The sequence below is a fragment of the Ostrinia nubilalis genome, chromosome 17 (assembly GCF_963855985.1).
Source record: "Ostrinia nubilalis chromosome 17, ilOstNubi1.1, whole genome shotgun sequence".
Classification (NCBI taxonomy): domain Eukaryota; kingdom Metazoa; phylum Arthropoda; class Insecta; order Lepidoptera; family Crambidae; genus Ostrinia; species Ostrinia nubilalis.
The window spans coordinates 9,780,485-9,801,950 of NC_087104.1; the positions used below are offsets into that span (position 1 = coordinate 9,780,485).

Genomic DNA, 21,466 nt, shown 5'->3' on the forward strand with positions numbered 1-21,466 from the left:
ACAAATGTTGTATAGATTGAAAAATTCGGTCCCTACAACATCTTCGTAAAAGGCATGAATAAAGCGAACGGGGTCGGGGGGTCGCAAAAAATTTTTTCATGCTAGGGGGGTCGCGTCATGAAAAAGGTTGAAAAACACTGATTTAGTAGACCTGTGACTTGATCCCTGGTTGATATTATTATGATATTTACTTGACTGGATTGTGTCTGGCTCGACGAGATGGGAGACTCCCATGGCAAAGAAATGCTGTATTTCTACTTCCAGATCATAATTTTCAGTAGGTAGGTACTTATGTTGACTGCCAGCAGTGCCGGATTAAGATGCCCTAAGACTAAGAAATCCACATTATTTTATGTGCCAATAATTCACGTATTTATCACTTTGAAATGCGACCGAATTCTAATGGTCTTAAATTCGTGTAAAATAAATTTATGGGCTACTAAATATTTTTTCGTGATCTGTTTTGTGCCCCCTAAGAGGTGATGCCCTAAGTAATTTCTTAATTGCCCGATACTAGATTGATGGGCAAAGAGCAACGGATGTCCAAACTTATAGTCAAGACAGTCTCTAATTGTCTTTAACACAGCGATGAGTAGTGGCCACCACACCAACAGGCAAGTTCAAGGTGTGCTGATGAGTCAGCGCGAGTGGGAGCTGTTCTATTTAAAACAGTTTCGGGAGTCAGGAGCGCCAGTACGAACAGCAGTCACTCGCAGTGCGCGCGCCTGCAACGAATACAACCGCAAAGGTAAATTAACCGTAATTTGCTTATCGTTAAATTGGAATTCGTTTTCGTTAGGTTAGTTTAGTAAGCTATTACGTAAAGGAGTTTAAAAATAAACGGAGTTTTCGCGGTTTGGACTTTGAGAATCATTCATTTGCCAATTGTTTGTTTACTTCGCTTCACATTTACCTCATTTACGTTCTTGCTCTAATAACAGTTAAGAAGATACTTCTATTTTACCATAACTTTCATAAAAACAAACATGTTTGCATGTTTTTCATAACATAAATGTTTTCTGTACAACTTTAAATTGGAAGAAATCGACTCTACTTTCATCTTCATCGTAGTTATTTAAAACCCTCCATTCACTTGCAGAATCAAATGTATCTGCAATTCCAATAATCCTATAAATAAACACACTTTCGAGGCGTTGTGTAAATAAACAGATCGTCCAAAAATAACTCGGTTCATCTCTTATTGGAGTTGCTTGATCATAGCGTGAGAAATTCAGTTCGTAGTTGCATCACAGCTAAAACCGTCCAGGTGAATCACTGATGGATTCGTTCCAGAACAATCCGAGCAATATTTCGGATCTAGCTATATGGGACGATAAATCTGACGGTCCAGCGATGCAGCGCTACGGGACGCTATGTTTTCATGCAGCGCTAAGAGATAACGAGACGCTTTGTTTTCATGCAGCGCTTCGAGAAATGCTATGCTTTTATTCAGCTAGTTTTACTTCTAATTTATTATGTTCTAATTTATCGGCTGGCTTTCGTACCCTGTGACTGTGAGTGAGCTACGGAAACTTGTAGAGTCAATACGTATCTCAGATGGTATTTATTTAGAATGATCATTTCAATACAACAATCGACGTATTTTTATTCATTCATAAAAAGCAACTAAAAATATTAGCTTAGTTAATCCAGTAAACAAGCCATGTTGTTAATGAACCTATTAAAAATATGCTACCAAAAAAGTATTTATTTGTCTCAAAACAGGCCTACAGGTAAATGTAGTACGATTTCAATCGCAATTAAAGTCCCAATTTGGATTTGAAGTATAGCTGGATTTGAACTGTATAAAAGCTCCCACTGGAGCAACAGCTTTCCCGTTCCCGAAATATCTTCGCATTGAAAATGCGCTGTTTATCTCATTTGCAGCTAAATGTGGACAATGTTGACGATTTATCTATTTTTGCTACACTGTAGTTTGTTTGTTTTGAGTTCATTTAGCATACTGAATACCTACGTAATATCCAGCTTTCTAAGAGAACTCTATAGTGAAGTGAACCTAACACGATTTTATTATGATCTTCTGAATGAAACAGTCTCTACCTTACATAAAAACCATTGATCTCTGCATAGTTTTATTCCCTTTGCAAATCATAGATTTACTCACACAAAAATTTTAAAAAGGTTATTCAGTGTCGTCGATTTAAATATGAGATTACCAATTTTCTATAGAGCATTGATCTCATAATAATTCATTCACTGTTTTACTCTCATTACTAAATAAACAAGATTATTCGTCGAATGTTAGTCGGTGTTATACTATTTATGCGATTGCCAATTTGCCACTACTACTGGCATTACTAGCACGGACTATGTTACTTGATACTTATCGCTCTATTTTTCCAACTTCCAGATGTCGATAGTCCCCCTAATGTTCCGTGACTGGTGGGACGAGTGGGAGCGTCCCTCGCGCCTCCTGGACCAGCACTTCGGCATGGGTCTCCGCAGGGACGACCTGCTGTCCTCCCTGTCGGTGCCCACCAGTTCCCTGTTCAGGAACTCCTACTTCAGGCCGTGGAGGACCAACCTGACCAGGCAGGAGTCTGCGTCGACCATCAACCTTACCAAGGATAAGTTTGAGGTATTGAAATACAATCACTTCTTTGTAGTTTGTTAAGAGGTGCATTTATTTGTTCTATGATGTTGTTTTAAGATAAATTGTGATGTTTAGTGTTGTAAAAGTTGAGTTCTTTGGTCTTAAATTCGAGACTCGAGCTATTTTGCTTGACTAAGACTTACTTATCTCGCGAGTCTATAGGACTCCAGGACTCAAGTCTCTCAGAACATTTGTGATGACTAAATTCCGATTCTAAAAGATCTCTATTATTCTGAAATTTTGAATGATCTTGTCTGAAATGAATTGAAGCAGTATACTCTGCATTTTAATGACAATGAAAATTACATAGACAAACGATTCAGTAAAATTGAAACCAAAAACAGTTAGCAGACCAAAGTTTAAATTAAAATGAAGTTTAGCACTTGACAACAAATAACATTAAAAGTCATTTTTTAAGAATGCACATCTAACTTTATGAGTAAATAGTTAGATTTAGAACCTAAAAAACGACTGTAACCTAGGCATCAACCTCTTGTAAGTCGATACAAGATCAATAGGTCGCTTTTTTACTGACTTACACTTCTATGCGTTATTTATAAATACGAGTATAGTTACACAAGAACGACTGAAAGATTGCGCATTCGTCCAATAAATAACCAAACTCGTCTCCCCATTCCAGGTCATCCTTGACGTCCAGCAGTTCACCCCCGAGGAGATCACGGTGAAAGCCTCGAACAACTCCATCATCGTGGAAGGCAAGCACGAGGAGAAGCAGGACGAGCACGGCTTCATCTCTCGCCAGTTCACCCGCCGGTACATCTTACCTTCAGGGTACGACGTCATGGACGTCATCAGTTCCCTGTCTTCCGACGGAGTGCTGACAATCTCAGCACCCAAGAAGACCCCTCCCATGGCTGGCGAAAGGATTGTCCCCATCACAAAAACTGGACCAGCAAAACAACCTGAGCCTGTCCAGGAACATCCAAGGGAGCAGACCGTCCCTATTGTCACTTCCCCCTAAATTTAAAAACCTTAATTTTACCACTTATCTTGACTTTTGTGTGAATTGGAATGGACTGATTTAGTTGCGTAGGCTTTGTAAGATTTCCATGTCCTGATGTTGAGATAAGTCTTTCAGTTTTGTCACCCCATGACCATATACTATCGATATTACGATCGAATCATGAATAGCATTTATTTTTAAGCCCGCCGTTGGCCAACGACGAGGAATCGATTCGAAATGAACGAATTAGGTTTAAAGAGGAATGCAAAAGATGTACCGTTATTTTAATGTTAAATAAAGTAAGGTAAAAACGTTTTGGTGGTTTTATTTTGTTAAACGCGATTCGCAATGCAAATAAATACGTATTTGGAAAGCTCTTCAAAAAGCTTTGAATCGGAAAGCTCCATAAATAAACTTTAAAGTGTTGTTTTTTAACATTTTGCAATGTTGTAGGAAGAAATGTGTATGAAAATTCTCACAATAAATGGGAATGCAAAGAAATTTACGCTTAATAAAAAGTAGCAATTTGAAATGTAATTTTGCAGTGCATTTCACTGGATGTTTGTAAACTTAAGAGCTACAGACAATAATAACTTATTAAATCATTGTTTTTATGGAAACTTGAGGGCCTAGCGAAACGATTACGATACCGAAACTAAATTAAATTATCAATTGCCTGAAACACATTTTCATTAATGATTGAATGTTAATTGTTAAACTAGCTATGGACTGAATTATTAAGTGATTTCTTTTCTTTTCCTCATCATAAGTCCGTACAAAATAGGCATGAATAAGGCTTTCAAGCCGAACTGTGGCTTTGCGCATTATGCACCATTCATTCACACCTATACGGGACAGGACATTACTGGGAAATACTTAAACGCATGCGCAAACCGCGAGCGCACATTAATGTTAGCAAACTTGAAATGCCACAGAATGCAATAAGCAAGTCGAACTACAAATAACGAATATAATTTCTACGCTAGTTAATGTTAAGGGGACGTCTGAAAAAGAAGAAAAATAAATTAATACTAAAATTAATGTAGTTATAGAATGCGCTTTCAAGTTTATGACATTAGGAAATGATACACTACGCTCAAAATTGACTGTGATTTTTCAAAAAACATTGACATGAAAGATGCAACCAATCATAGATCCGTATCTTGAGTTTAAATTAACTTTTAAGCTTCGTGTCTCTATCAGCTAAATGATGTCCTTCTGAGCATAAATTACGCTATGAAGTTTTTTAACCGACTTCAAAAAAGGAGGAGGTTATATGTTCGACTGTATGTATGTTTTTTTTTTTCTATGTATGTTCACCGATTACTCCGTCAATTGTGGACCGATTTTCAAAATTCTTTTTTTGTTCGATAGGGTACACTTCTGAGGTGGTCCCATTGTCACCAAGTCAGGATCTTATGATGGGATCCTAGGGAAATCGAGGGCAACCCTCAAATTTTATAGGCACGTATATCGTTTTTCAAACTTTTTCTTAAGTTATTCAAGTATTTGCTCCTGGAAATCATCATATCATATTGATGAGCTGATGATAGAAGGTACAACTCCTTAATGCTTAGGAGTTGGAGGATAATTCTATAGATATATATTAATTTTATAGTTTCTAAATTTATTCAAGTGTTTGCATCAAATAGTCATCATCTCATCATGATGAACTGGTCATGGTAGGTACAACTCCTTAACGCTTAAGAGTTGGAGGGAAATTTTTTAAATATTGTTAGGTACAATTAGACCCACAGTTGTTAGGTTTAAGGTCTTTTTAGGTTGTCGATATGATAACCTGTATTTGTAGGGAATATTATTTTACACTTGACATGAAGAATATAGTCTCAATGTACTGCCTACCTTCAGTGGTAACATCAAGGTATTAATTAGTAAACTAAAAAGCAAGAAATAAGTTATTTTCATTAAAAAAAATAAAACCGACTCCAAAAAACCTACACTAAAAAGTAGAAAAATAATTACTAATTACTTATATTAGGACGAATTAATATTTATGTATACCATGATTGATACTTTTGGAGTCGGTGCAGGCAAACTTTACACGTTTCATAATCTTGGCACCGACTCCAGAAGTATCAATCATGGTATACATAAATATTAATTCGTCCTAATATAAGTAATTAGTAATTATTTTTCTACTTTTTAGTGTAGGTTTTTTGGAGTCGGTTTTATTTTTTTTAGTTTAGTTTCAATCATACGAGTAAGATATGAGATGGTAACGATGACCAAATCTCAACTTATACTTAGTTCTTATTATTATTACTCTACTTCTATTATTGAACAATTAGGTACAAGTTTTGTCAAAAAAAGACATTTTTAATAAGTTACATGTCCCACGAGAATACGGTACGGTAGTAAGTAACGTAAGTTTACTTATAAATACTCTATAACCTGCTTTAAACGCTCTGTATGTTATGGTTGTATCCCTGTTTTGTGCACCAAATAAAATAAATAAATAAATAAATATAAATGTCCCACGAGAGGAGTAAGTTTCATCATCATCAACATTTCAGCCACAGGACGTCCACTGCTGAACATAGGCCTCCCCCAATGACTTCCACATCGCACGATTGGTAGCGGCCTGCATCCAGCGTCTTCCTGCTACCTTTATCGTTGGTCGTCGGTCCACCTTGTGGGTGGACGTCACACACTGCGTTTTCCGGTACGCGGCCTCCATTCCAGAACCTTGCTGCCCCATCGGCCGTCAGTTCTGCATACTATGTGTCCTGCCTAAGTTTATTCCACTTAAATAATTGTGGCCTGCGACACATGTAAAAATGTCTGCGCTGACAACCATTGTATATTCAACGTAGCAAATCGTCCGTGGTCCTAGCCAACAAAGCTCTTTAATTTAATTTCCCAACAAGTGCTGAACTCAATAGTATTGTTAATTTATCATTCGGCGGAGGGTGGTGATGTCGAAGGGTAGTAAGCGTTTTTATATCGGTTCTTTACTGATAGTATGGGGTTTTCGTGGTCTAAGACTAAAATGAACTGGTCAATTTAATTTATTATACAACTAATGTTAGAAAAATATACTTGCTGTACAAGACTTATTTGGAATAATGTGGAATAACCATTTATTTAGCTAGTTGTATTATGACGTGACTCTACCTATCGAAAAAGATCAACTATAAAGTAAAATGCAAGAAACTATTTAGAGTAGAGTTAAACCAATGAAGAAAATATGCGGCAGATATAAATCTGATTACCATCGTTGTGGTTAGTAAGATGCATGGAGGTTTGATCTTCCTGTTGCTTTTTTAATTTGGATGGTTTTAGGCAGGCGTCTGGGAGATTAATTTTATGTAGGTAATTTTTTTTTCTTAAACAACTTGAAGAAATAAATTATTGAGAAGTAAGTACCAAATCAACAATAGAGAAGATCTGAAAATCTGGAAAGTAAAAAAATTGGGAAATAATACAATATTAATATTTCTACCTACTCTAATGTCAATAAGCAGAAAGAACAATTTTGATCTTATTCAAAGTCCTCCTGACTGAAAGCAGAGTGGTGAGCAAAGAAAAATTAAACTTCTCACGATTAGACGCTTTTGCAACGCCAACTCAACAATAAGTAAATTAAAATAAAGTTCAGCAATGAACGCGGTAATGCGGCTGGGTAATAGATCTGGCGGCCATGGATCACCCGGGTCTAAACGGGTCCCGGGGGGAGGGATCATCAATCAGCCCGGAGCGATTACTGGGCGCGTGCCCCGAGTTAGGGGATAGAGCGGTTTGTATTTAGTGTTGTTAAAAAAGATATAGCAACAGCTGATTTAACTCTTAAATGTTGTCAGAAGTCCCGAATACTTCGCATTATACAGGGTATTTTTTATACTTGATCAAACGAAAAGGGGTAATTCTACTGTTCAAATGCAACTACTTTTCGTTCAGGGACCAATATCAAATTCATAAAAATAAAATTCATATTGCCATACTAAATGACTGATATTGTAATTTTTTTAATATTGGCACTTCAGTCTCTGGGGTAAAGTTGTTGTATTTGAGCGGTAGAATCAACCCTTTTCGTTTGAACAATATAAAAATAGTACACTGTATAGTAAGGTATACGTAAAAAGTCAGAAAGGTGGTAGAGTGGACCTCAAGCTCTACTGGTGGTAAAGAGAAAAGGAATAAATTAATTGTTTGTAACATCCTTCAAAGTTGACTTATTAATGCAGTTTTCAGTTATCTGTGCTTCATGAAACGGATCCATTTAGGTATTTAACCATTTTTTAGGGTAACCATTTGCATTCAATACACTATATACCCATCTAGGTTCATCATTAGGTGAAGAGAACAATGGAAATCAATGACTGACGTCAATAAATACATGTCTACATGTAATGGTCTATTCAGACACTATAACTAATCTATCATAATTAATAGGTATTATGCGAAATTCTGTTTGTTTGTTTCCGTTACAACAGTTCTGTGATTAAATTCGGTTACCATGCCCATTTTTGGGGTTCCGTAGCCAAATGGCTACAAAACGGAACCCTTAAAGATTTGTTATGTTTATAAAAGCGAAAGGTCACTGACTCACTCACTCACTCATCACGAAATCTCAAAAACTACAAGTGCTAGGAGTCTCAAATTTTGCATGGGGGTCCATTTAGAAAGTAGGTGCTCACTAAGATGGGATTTTGTAAAATTCAACCCCTTAGGGGGTAAAACGGGATCCACGCGTACAAGGTCGCGGGCGGCCGCTAGTAAGTATGCATGTTTAAATCTGTCCGTACATGGTAGATAGTAATACTATGAAGTAAGTACACTTATGAGATGGTTTTGGGAAAAACCATTTGGCAGGTTTGCAGCAGATGATGGAATGGTCTAACTTCTTACAGTACTTCTCTTAATGGCTAAATGGGCTTAAGAACATTTTGGAATTTAAAATAGTGATTTTAAAGTAGAATGTAAGTTAACAAAAATGTTGTCAAATTCAAATTAGTTAATTTGTGGCGTACGAATTTTGTGTCACACCAAAACATACGTGAAGCTACGGGTAGAAAGAATCAAGTACCTACCTATTTAAAATATTATGTAGATTTAGTTAAGCTTAAAAACTAGTATTTTTCTGAGAATACTACTTTTGAAGGTTAACAGTTTTTACTGTGGTTTTTCTATAAATAAAAATAGAAATGCCTAGGTATTTTTTAACCCTACCTACTAACGAAGGTGTCGAAGACACCTTCTAAAATTAGGTATAAAACATGACATAATGATAAAACATTCAAAGTAGAGTCAGTGGTACTTAGCTTACAATAATATAATTTTTTTATCCTACCTTCCGACCCTTTTATTTTAATTGCTACAACTTAAACTTAACTGTAAAAAGTCACTTTTAGCCTCCAAGTTTCATACTTAAGTTGCAACCACAGTGCAAAAAACTGATCTGTGAAAACGCTCTTCTCTCTTACCCAGTACCGTAGCCGAGCACTTGCACTGTTCGACAACCGATTGATCTGCCGCCCCGTATTAATTGCTGTTGTCTGCTCCACCTAGCAATACATGCCTTTGTTTTATGCTGAATCTGGAAAGTACTGGAGAGAGAATCCATAGCTGGAAAATCGTTTAAATTATTTTGTTAATGAAAATCCAAGATAGTTATCAAAAATCAAGGAAGCTTATCATCGTCTTGTAAAGCAAAATGTTTAAAATTCAAGCATAGAGTCAATTCCTCTCGTTCCCACCGCTGCAACTCTTGTGTAACCAGGATCTACAGCTTAACCGCCAATAAAAACCCAACCAGTGAAGTCAAGTTTTTCCCGCGGGAAAGTAAAAACAGTCATTGGACCCGCAACGAAATTAATCAGAAGAACATCAAATGCAAAGCGGATAATAAAACAAAGGGAAATTTTAGGCTTAGTTCCTTTCAAAAACTGGGTCTTAGTTGTGACTTCAACCTGTCACAAAAGATGAAGTAAAATTGAATTAGGATTTAGGACCAATCACAGATTTGAATTCTTAACTGGAGAGTCTTGCGTTGTTGATCCGAGAAAAACTTTAAAAATATGATTTTCGTAATAAGTATTAATAACTTTTACCCTCAGATCATAGAAAGAGAATAGATATGAAGTCGCGCGTAACTACAACGAGAACCAGTGTCCCCACATTTCCCCCACCACAGCTCCCACACACACATTCAACTGTGTAAAAACAAAGCGACTGAGAGTCTACGACAACATGTGCAACCGGCTTAAAAGTGCTGTGATTGGCCAGAAGGCGTGCCTTATGGCCAATCAATGGCCGCGTGACGTGACGCACACTTTGAAAACGCTAGTGAGAGAACAAAGATAAAATGGAGTCGACAAGATATCGATACTTTAAATCGCTAGGGGCAAGGTCGAAACTGGTTTCACAAAATGCTTATGTATGAAAACCTTTTTATTATTATATGTTATTATTAAATACTATCACGCATTTACTTTTTAATTATGGCGATCTGCGTACCGCATTTAAGTTTATCAAAAATAATGCCTATAATGGCTTTCAACTAGCTCTTATAGTAATTACATAGTTGACAGTTACTAATTACTTCTACTGTTATTATTTTTTTTTGTAAAATCTTATAATCGCAAGTAACACATCATTTTTTTATTTAAAATTACAAAATAGAAAATTATAATTTACTTCTATTTATCGATAATAGGAAACCGCATTAGAACACGAGCACGGCACTATGTTACGACCCGGCACATGCGGCCGTACTGTGCATTTTCACACGACACTGGATATCGGAAGAAATTAAATACATTGCGCAGTAGTTGAGCATGACATAAAGTGGTTGCTAACTAAATCGTCAATGTACAAGTGTGTTAGAATTTTTATCACCACTGATTTCGATATCGCAGTAACTGTTACGGCACTGAATTCTTTCGTAAAAATGTTTAGTTTTTTTTTATTTATAAGCAAAATACCAATGGATTTGCAATACTTACATGTAGTAAATGACTCCATTGTTCCTGTAGTTCTTCATTTCACTTGCTTTATTGCACGTAACGACGCATTATGCAAAATATCGGAGAACATTTCCTTAGTACGACTGAATCGCGACTAACCTAGCTACGCGGCTGATGTTCGTTTCTGGGCATATCGCGGAGACACGCGCCACGCCCCCGTTTCACATCTATTCCCTTCTATGATCTGAGCTTTTACCTAACATGACCTCCTCCACAAAGTTGATTAATACACCTTGTAATTTTTAAATTGTTCGCAAAAGCTCTACTAGAGAGCTTCCTACTATTTATTATGTAGAGAGAGTATTTTTTTTTACAATTCGAGTCATCACAGGCTTTTTTTTACACAATAAACTGTTATTTATTATTTTCGGGTTCTTGTTAATTTTTAACCGACTTCAAAAAAGGAGGAGGTTATTAAGCTTATTTACAATGTATTTGAGCGGTTACCTAATCAAAACTTTATTTATTACGGAAGATATGTAAGCCTTAGATAATCGAATCACCGAAAAGAAATAAAATATGACCTATGTTAACACACTTTTGAAAGATTTCGAATTGTGTCTCTTCTACCATTTAAAGTTTTCACGTTTTTTAGAAAAACTTCGAATTTTAATGAATGATTTAATCCGTTCTTGAATGAATTAATTATATGTATTTTCATTATAAATTAACTATTGTGGAGGATTCAGTTGCTTTTTATTATCTTAGAAGGAGTTCACTTTGATTTCAATATTTTTATTAAGTATATTAAATCGAATAAATTCAAACCATTTTTATGTAGAGTTCCTGGGACTCATGCCCGTTTTCACCATCAATCCCTAATTTTTAAGTGATATGGTAACACATAATAGGAATTTTGTGTGGTAACACATAACACTTAAAAATTAGGGTTTTATGATGAAAACGGGCATTAGTGCCTTTAAGGATCCCCATTGCAAGCATCAGATTCTCATTGCAAACAGCTAATTAGTTAATAATAGGTAAGTAATGTCCCTATTTATTAATATTATTCAGAACAAGCATAAAATAAACATTAAATTGACCAATTAATTATACCCAGTTAACTATCTAAAGTTTTTAACTGGACATGTATCTTATTAATCGCTGTCAATTAATCTGAACCAATCACAATCGTCAATAAATCTGTAATTTTAATCAAACACCCGACACCGGTACATTAACTGGCTCATTAGCGAACTCGATTCGAAGCCGTTAACCGTTTCATGATCGTTATTAATCACCTCTCGGACTCTGACTCGATTATTTTATCGCTCGAATAAAACAATATAAGCGGCGGGCGGAGCGTATCACACAAATATCAGTTTAATATCGCGGGGTTTGATTCGCTGTGACGTGGACGCCTTAAGGCGGGGCCTAGCCGCGGAGGGGGCTCGGGCGGTTTCGCTCGCCATACCATTCCGTGCGAGCACCGCCGCCGCTCGTATTTGTCCGCTCCGCTACTCGTTTTGTATGTTCGTGCGCGTGTGAACGTGTGAGCACGTGCCCCAGTGGCGTATTCGTTCCCTCGTCAACAAAACCGCCAAGATTCGGGTGAAGAATCGCGAGCCGGTACCGGCGTACGCTATGGCGGACGCCGACCGAGACTCGGACCTCGGCGACGACAGCCCCGTGGTGAGTCGTCGACCTAAGCTTTGTTTTGCACAGGTTATCGACTGCTTGACAACTATCAGTGTGATATCGGCATAACTCGAGTTATGCCCTTATTCAATGGATCGAAAACAGCAGATATGTCAGAATATCGCTTTTCAGTGTTAAAGCTTTTCAAGTCCATTCAGTGTCATGGCAGTTTGACTGAAGAAAGTTACTGATGTTGTGGTATTTGTGTGATTTAATTTATGAAAGTTTATTTACATTTAACAACACTTTGTAAACAACATGTCCAATTTCTTTGATTCTGTCACAATTTGACATAATTTGAGATGTTGTTTTGGACATTTCGATTGTTTGACGCTGAAAAAATGTTTGTTACATCAATTTTTTTCCATAATATTCTATCGTATGTTAAGTTCCTATTTACATACAATATATTTTATTTCATAAAACAATACTATCTTACCTCTTTTTAAATTTCTGCATTAATTGTAATTTTACAAATAATATTGTTGAATAATTGACATTCATTGTATTTAGAGGGTAGATAGATATATTGTTGACTTACGCGCTTTTCAGGTATAGGGTAACCTACCTACATTTTTGTTTTTGTTTATGTATCCAAACTGTCATGTATGTCTTTATTAGGCATCATTCTTTTATTTTCGTATTCGTAAGTAGTACCTACTTGTAAACTACCTAGTTGTTATTTTTTCATGTGACTTAAGTACACCCTAGCTAAGGTGGACTAAATGGCCCGTAAGTGCCGTAAGTTATTTTAATTCACATTCCAAATTAACATTTTGATATGAAACTGGCAAAATTCTTATATGATGGTCTACTTTTTGATTCAAGTTATTTATTAACTCAGGTTTGAAATTTCTGTAGATATAAGTTAATTTATTTTATACAAAAAAGGCTTTTAAAAGAGTGCAACAATCAAATATACTAGGTTAGGTAGGATATTTTTCATTGTATTCTTAAAATTAAGAAACAATGGATATAATAGACAATGTCACCCACATTAGAATATTAACTTAAAAACTTTGTGCTAAAATGGACGCCAATCACAATGCAAACAATAGCCATTAATGACACTAAAGATGCCACCTACTTACCTATTTCTTCATCATAGATATGAGTGATTGATTTCTATGCTAATTTAGGAAAATTGCATAGGTTTCAGCATGGTGTAATTTATTCGATTTGTTTTGTTTCCAAAATCGTATGTCTATGATAAGACAACTACTACTAATGAAGTACGACATTGCCTTACGTAGATTTTATATCGGCACAAATTATGGAACTTGATAGGCGTTATTTGGATGACATGTCACCCGCACCATCTTAGAGCGAACACACTATAGGCACACTATAGATCCTACGACTTCCGGTAGCTGTAAAGGCAAGAAAGTCTTTGTAGGTGAATTATAATTTCAAAACCTTTTGTCCTGAACTTTCCCGATTTATAAGTTATAATCTACTAGCTCCAATTGAAAGACTAAGTGCACTTCAGTAGCACTGAAACATCAATATGCATAGTTATTAAAATTTTCTAGCATAAAGAGGCACATCTCAAACTAAATATTTGTTAACAACTTAAAAAAAATCGAATGCAGTTAAAATCTGTATTAAAACTTAGCATACTTAATGGTAACTAAGTAATGTAAGCTAAGTAAGCTTAATTTTTAGAAATAGCTACCGGGGAAAGCTAAGCTTAACGTTTAGACGTTAAGCTTAGCTTTCCCCGGTAGCTAGTGCAAATAGGTAAAATCTTTTTATTTAGCTGAGTCAAAGGAAAAAAAATAATGCCAAATAAATTTTTTAGTCATTATTTATTTGTAAAATTTGTAGTAAGTATTCAGCAAAGTAAACTGTTATCATTAGGCTGAAATACCTACTGTTACACAACCTTATCTACTTATTGTCAGTGTGAAGTGTAGGTAAATAAACAAACAACTGAATGACGATGACAGACGACAATCACCAAGTGAAGGCGCTGAAATGATGTAAAATGTAACTTATTTAAGTTATTTTGTTTCAGGGTTTAAAACTGAGTTGTTACTTATGTAATTTCTTAATAATATTACAATATTAAATCAAAATAATTATTTTCTTAGCATATATAGGTACAATTTAATTATTTATTTAGTTTTGCGTTAAATTAGGACGTTGTTCACAATTTTACAAATTAATTATCTGTAATATAAATAATTGTAATTAAAATTTAAGGAAAAGGACACTAGATAAATTAATAAAAATAAAAATCAATTCAAAGCGGAACCAAAAGCGAAAAACAGCGACAAAATCTTATTTTTTTCAATCCACACGTGTGTTGCCAGGGTGCGTCGGCGGCTTTGCAATATGGCGCCGATATGATTATTAATAACAAATTCGGGACCCACGAAGCTAACGATTCGGTTTCAAGTTTATTTTATTGAATGTGCCAAAGACCCTAACCATGTGTTGGTAGGTTTGACTTGAACATTGTTTATTTAGCGGAACCATTTTGAAGCAATCAGTTGTTTTTGTGAATATTTTGAGGCCGCCCCGTTTCGTTTTTGTGTGCATCAGTCGGTTGATTTAATGAAATTATTTCGGTTCCTAGCAGTTAGCTCTTGGAATTCTAATGATCTGAAGGAACTAGATCAGACGACTTTATTATTGCTTACCTGTATAAGACATCGTTAGCGGTTTATTTCGGTCTAGACAGATATAATGCTTGCGTTTGACTCAATCATTTATTCAGCGGCGTGTCGGGCTCTGGAGACATCTCACGGGAGGCCAAAGCTCACGCACGATTTATTATCCCTCTCGGCGAATAGAGGGCCACAAATTAATTAATCAAATCTAGCTGTCACTCAGTGCACAATCGCGGACTAAACTTAGCTCGGGCTTCCTTTTCCTGTCGACGCCGCGACGTGTCATTAATTGAAATAATTGGCGGGGCCTGGGATTTATTTTTTCGCGTTGACAACACAGCGTCGGTTGCCGGTAATTATAATTCAACGTGTGTTTCATTTTAATTTGAAATATTTGAGCGCGGAGGTGATGATTTCCAAGAAATAATGAGCGATATGCCTGTAAGACATAAGTACATTTAAATTTTCTAATATTGGTTTGAAAAACATGAAAAAAACTTAATTAGTTACAGTAAGTAACAAATATGCATAATTAGTCGTAATTTAAACAAGATGCACTGTGTCTTGTGACCTTTTTCTAACGTGAGTGTGGGGAAAAAGGCAGTAGCATACGTCACTTTTTTTAAAGCGTTTAAAGATTGTAAAGGTAAGTGGTATAGTGATGCGTAAAGTGTGTGATTGTGTGGGCCCTGTTTAGGGCAGGTGCCGAACCCTCTCCCTACCTGGGCGCGTGCGCAATCCACACAACATTTTAATAGTTTTTTTTTGGTGACTTGAGTCATTGTGTCTATGCCTTATTCTTCGTAATTTATTCCGAATGTTTGGTGGACGAATATGTAAGATAAGTGAATATGAATAGCTGAAATAAAAAAAATAGAATCAAAATTGTTAAATTTTGTAGCGTTAAAGAGTCACATCTCGAAATAAATTTTGAATAACTGGAAAAAATCGAATTGTCTAAGAGTTTTTAGCTAAATAAATATATTAAAGACATTTATTTGTGCATTCAAAGCGCTGTCACTACTGCATTAGGCCTATTTGATTATTTGATACGAAAGATCCTTTGTTGAACTTCTAAATTTGCATACAAATAAAATGGCTGACTCGACAAAATTATCTTTGTCGCCCCATCTTACACAGAAATCAAACTCAATGCGTTATCTCTCATTTATATTCAATGTAACTGTCGTAAATAATGGTATTGACATTCAATATTTATAAAGGAAAGATTGCGTGGGTAAGGTTATGTTGTTCAGCCTGTCACACCGAAGTGTAACGCTCGATTTGATCTCACGTTTTTTAGGAATAACGTCATAAGTCAAAATCTGAACTCTACTAATCTTTAATTTGATTCTCTATCTATATTTAATTGTATACTATTTGTATGTCATGTATAAAACTGAAATTCGAAATCACAGTGAATCAAGTCACAAATAGGCAAATCAAAATTTTATGGACAGTAACTTGACTTCTAAGTTAAATGCAAATTATTGTCAAATATCATGACTAAGTTTGAGGGAACCGAGCCAAACCGGTCTGAAAGGTACAATTGCAACTGAGGTAGAAGTTTTTTCGGCAGACCCAGTCACTATTGTCTTTGACGAGACCTGGCGATTTCTTTTGTGGCTAACTGTACTTGTAATCCAAGTTGTGGTGTCTCCATCTCATTTGCACTTCAGTCAAGCCAGTATTTTCTTCTCTGTCATTAAACAATGATAGCACAATTACAGATACCTGTTTGTTGCTAAGGGTAGTTGGCAAATTTTAGGGTGTACCAATAAAAGGGGCCCACATTGCTGTTGTCACTCAAATTGGCAACGATAAAATTGAACAGTCCAAACTATCTTTGCGTTTTGAAACATAACCTACCTACCTAGGTATCTACCTAATTAAAGTTTTTTTGGAGTTGATGGCAAAAAGTGGCAAAAAGTCGTAATTTTTTATGCAATCAAGCATTTAAAAAGAACTTTTAATAAAATAATGCCTTCATTTAAGAAATATGACGATATTTGGTAGAGTCACCGATATTCGTAGCGGTGTGACGTGAAGTAAAACTTCTTTATATTGAGCTGATTGTAACAATAGCCCTGTGATCACTGATAATTCCGCATCCATCAGATACGCTGCTGTGACCCTATCATGTATTCGCGTACGGTGATGTGTTACTTACTTTTATTGATCCATCTTAGGCTGAGTTGTACTACCTAACTTTTACCGTAATTACAACGATAACCGGTGTTTTTGTATGGAGTTAGACAGATTTTTGACGTTTGTTAAAGTTAAAGTAAGATATAGTGCAACCATATTGGAATTTAAAGGCAATTTGTGAGGATATCTTTGGCAATTTAATGTAGCGCCATTTACCCTTGATTTGCACCATTTTACATTAACTTTAACAAACGTCAAGAGTCTGAAAACTGCATACAGAAACAACGGTTATAGTTATAGGTACAGTAGTTACGGTTAAAGTTAAGGTGATGCAACTCAGTCCTAGCCTCAAATCAAGCAAAGCTTTTCTGAAATTCATGTTATGTATACTTATAAAGCTCTTGTCTTATTTAATTGGCAATGATGGATGACCAGCACATTGTGGAAGGGTTACGCAGTTGTCATTTTTGATCAAGGAATTAATTTTGCGTGACAATACTGAATGCTGGTATCGCAATTGCCGAGAGAAAATGTTTCATCATTTATATTTTTGTCATCGCCTGGTATACTTATGATAAAAGGATTATACATCAACATTTGAAGGGTTTGGAATATTTCCGAGTTTAAATAATATCCTAGAAATGTTTCAGGGAATAAACATTTAATTACATTTCTAATGAAACAAATAAAAGTTACGTCAAGCTTTTGCACTCACGCCCGTCTTCACAAACGATGCTTGCTTAAGTGAAGCAGCAAATCGAACGCACAGCATTGAATAGAGCTCTGCGATTGGTTCGTGTGTCACCCTGTGCGTCCACGCGTACTGTAAGACCTCATAGTAATGTTTGTGAATACGGGCGTTAATGCGGTAAATATCTCAAACACTAGAATACATTGAAAGTTACAATGGGAATTGAATCCACAACGTTTAGCTTGCTGACCTACCCAACCACCAACTTTAGAGACATTGGTTAACCTGTAGAAGTAATCAAATGCTTTTAAACTGAGACCTAGAGTCGTTTCATCGTAAGGTGCGCATAGTTGTTACATGTTCGCGCATAGCCGCGAGCGCATGTTCGCGTTCGCGAGAAGACAGAACTGTGTGCCTACCATGAGTTTACGTTAGGTGAGCTCGCTAGCGAATACGTCAAAAAATTCTATGAAGATTTTATTTCTTGAAAGTAGCCGCTAGGGGCGCTGCACAATATGTCATACATTTAAATGTCATTTTTTTACGCAGTCGCTAGCGAGCACACCTAACGTAAACTCATGGTAGGCACACTGAGCTTATCATTGATTCTTCACGTTATTGCACTAAAATGATGTTAGACACTGAAAAAATAATGACGGTGTTCTTTTATCAAGCAAAGCTTACAGCAATCGTGGACAAAATGATACTTATTGTCAGTGCATTTCCTATTTTCTATCTATTTTTTTTTAAATAATTAATTACCTATGTTTTTGTTAATATCTCACTTTGGTCTGTAACTGTAAACTGTAAACTCGGTAAACTCGACGTCGTATTCTGAAAAGTTGGATAGAAATATTTTGTAAATCGTGTTAATTTATTCAAAAGACTGAAAAATCGCATCTACTTAAAATTCGTAGTGCAATTCTGAATCTTTTTTTACTGAATTGTGTTCAATCAGTAAGTATTTTATAGGTACGTTCTCAAAGAAAAATTCGCCACGAAATTCATTATTTACAACCGTAACTAACAGCCCGTAGCGACAGGCAAATGTTATCGAACACGACATTTTTCTCCCGACTTTTAAAAACAACTTTAATCAACGTATTGGAAGTACTAATTCAAATGTAATGAACTTAATTAACAGATGATAGAGTCTAATTTCGTCTATCAAGGTGATGATTTAAGACGGTTCGGGTAGAGACGTTGGTTTGCGGGCGCCCGCATGCTCGTAGAAACAATTTATTCTGTAATACCTTCCCTATTTGTTAATATCGCATTCCTATTAATGTCGTTGATTAACAACTGCATGATGGTTAACGGTTTTGTAGAATTCATGTATAATAATTGCTAGCGAGGCAATTTTTCAGAGTAGCCCCATAAAACAATAAATGTGTAATAGGATCCAATTAATTATACCAGCTTCTTCTTCCTCTATAGTTTAATTAAGTTGTAGTAATATATTACGATTCCATTCCACCCTGGCTTCATGAAATAGTCATAAAATCTTACATGACTCGATCGGATCAGCTTAGCTGACACTGAATTGTATTTTCAGAACAATCTCTCTCACAAAGAGCTTTTTCAATTTTTGTGTCTCAGAAGGAATTCGAACCAAGGACTATCGGATAGAGTCGGCCTAACTCTTTCTCTGGTAGAGTTATTATTAACGTGAATTTTATGAACCCTAGTTCTCGTGTTAATTAATGTGTGGCCAGCATAGGTTGACCGACAAAGGACATTGTCAGAAACGGCCTTAGATTCCTGGGCACAGCAGTAAAGTATCAAAATTAATCTCTTACTTTTTGAATACATAAATATTAATTAGATTGTAATGGACACTTGAGGATTAGAAAATGAAATAATAAAAGTCTTTTATATGTATTCCATAATACTATGACGACATCCGGACATTTTAGGGCGTGGCCTGCTCCATATCCTATGAAGTTCCATAATTTGTGTCGATAAAATCTATGTAAAATCGGCACAAGGCAATGCCGTACTTCATTGTTAGGAATCCACGTAATAGTGATGTTGACTGCGGTCATCATAGACAATAAGATACCGATCTTGTAAATAAAATAAATCGTCCAAATTGCTACAGTATGACTAGATTTTAATTAAAAGTTAAAAATATATTGCACGATACTACAAGAAGCTATCTAATGTGTCCAACTGGTCTAAAAGGTCATGAATAAAATAAAAAGAATTGAAAAATCCAATGCCGCTTAAAGTGAGAGAAATGTCTAAAGTTCTAATAGAATTGAAAGTTTTATTCGCTCAAAATGCTTATAACAATAATTGGTAATACATTTCAAATATTAAGTACCTTTATAATGTATCGATAGAACCAAAATGATGTCCTCTCAGCTTGGAAAGGGAAAACCCAGAATTGGGGGAGCGCTCCAGGCAATTTTCAGAACATTTCATAGGTGGTAGTAAATAATATTTATTTTATTATTAAAATTGAATATTTTGATATTGATAAAATTGCCATATACCTTTCGATTCAAATACCGAATATTTTTCAATCGATAAAAATTATCGAGAATTGTTAATAATATTCAATTAAAAGTTGTTCAATCCCTAGTCATGCATAGACTAAGACGGTAACCATGGAGATAGTTAGTTTGGTAAGTCACGTGTTAAATGTCAAGAGTGGAAAGTAAACATAGGATTCATGTTATTTATTTACGTGCAAAATGTAAGTAAGTAAGTCATAAAAGTGGAACGCCGAGCTATTTCCAAAACCCGTCCAATATTATAATACAATTTGGCTGCGACAACTACAAATCAGAACATCTCCCAAATCGATGTGCATACAATATTATAATACAATACTAGTAAGTAAGAGGTTATGATAACAATATTGCTAACAATAAGTTTATAGAATTGGTCCGCCAGGAATAATTGTTCTTACATAAAGATTTGTGTCATTTAGAACTTAGAAAGTATTTTTTCGGCACTGTTGATCTAACGGCGAACAATGTATGGAGAACGAACATTGTCCTTTACCGACAGTTTAACTTTACGAATGACTTACATGACTCAAATGATTAAAATAAGCATTTTCAGGTACCTACATTTGATTTGTCATTTGTTTTATTCAACTGCTATACTGAATACATTGCATATGATTCAAATCCCACATCAAGCTTTGCAAATGGCTTCTCGGTCCCCTTGATAGGAGCTGTTCTTGCACTCTATCAATAATTTGCGCGGGCCTTTCATTAGCTTCAGCGAACCTTCAATTTGCATAGTTTAAATAATTATGTCCCGTAATATTGGACAAATGAGCTGGCGGCATACATCTTAGGCATTTTATTCAAATCAACTCTAGAGAAATGTTATGTTACCTTGCTAGAAAGCTTGCAACTATGTGTAATGTTGTTATGGACGCGTGGACAATAGGCGATATTTCCACTTTCTATAAGTAGCTTTACTGTTATTAAAAGACGCCATTTAATTGACGGTTTGAATGTGATTGTGTTGTATTGTTTTACATGAAAAGAGATTTTCGCGATATATTTAGAAATTAAAGAAAGTTAGCATATTGCTGTAGGCCGTAGTCACCGTAGTATCTGTACTATCACGGTTTTGCGCGTATAAGAAGGTAAACTAAATTAATTTCCATAGAGATTGTCACAGAGTAAATATTTTACTCTTATTACTAATTGTATCAAGATCACAACTGCTGAATAAACAATTAAAATGAATATAATCATCGCTCCTCAAAGGTATGAGAAAACCCCGCCTGACTAGAGGGTATTCAGATTCAGACTTCTAAGAAAACTCGTTAATTTTTAGTATTAA

At 35.5% G+C, this 21,466-nt stretch overlaps 1 protein-coding gene across 1 annotated transcript; it reads left to right on the top strand.

Annotated features, from left to right (window-relative positions):
- Positions 1-642: 642 nt before the first annotated feature.
- Positions 643-3,892, top strand: LOC135080040 (protein lethal(2)essential for life). The gene is made up of 3 exons (XM_063974711.1): positions 643-748; positions 2,372-2,599; positions 3,255-3,892. Exons 2-3 carry the CDS (start codon positions 2,372-2,374, stop codon positions 3,594-3,596), a joined length of 570 nt encoding a protein of 189 aa, XP_063830781.1. The 5' UTR covers positions 643-748; the 3' UTR covers positions 3,597-3,892.
- Positions 3,893-21,466: the final 17,574 nt, after the last annotated feature.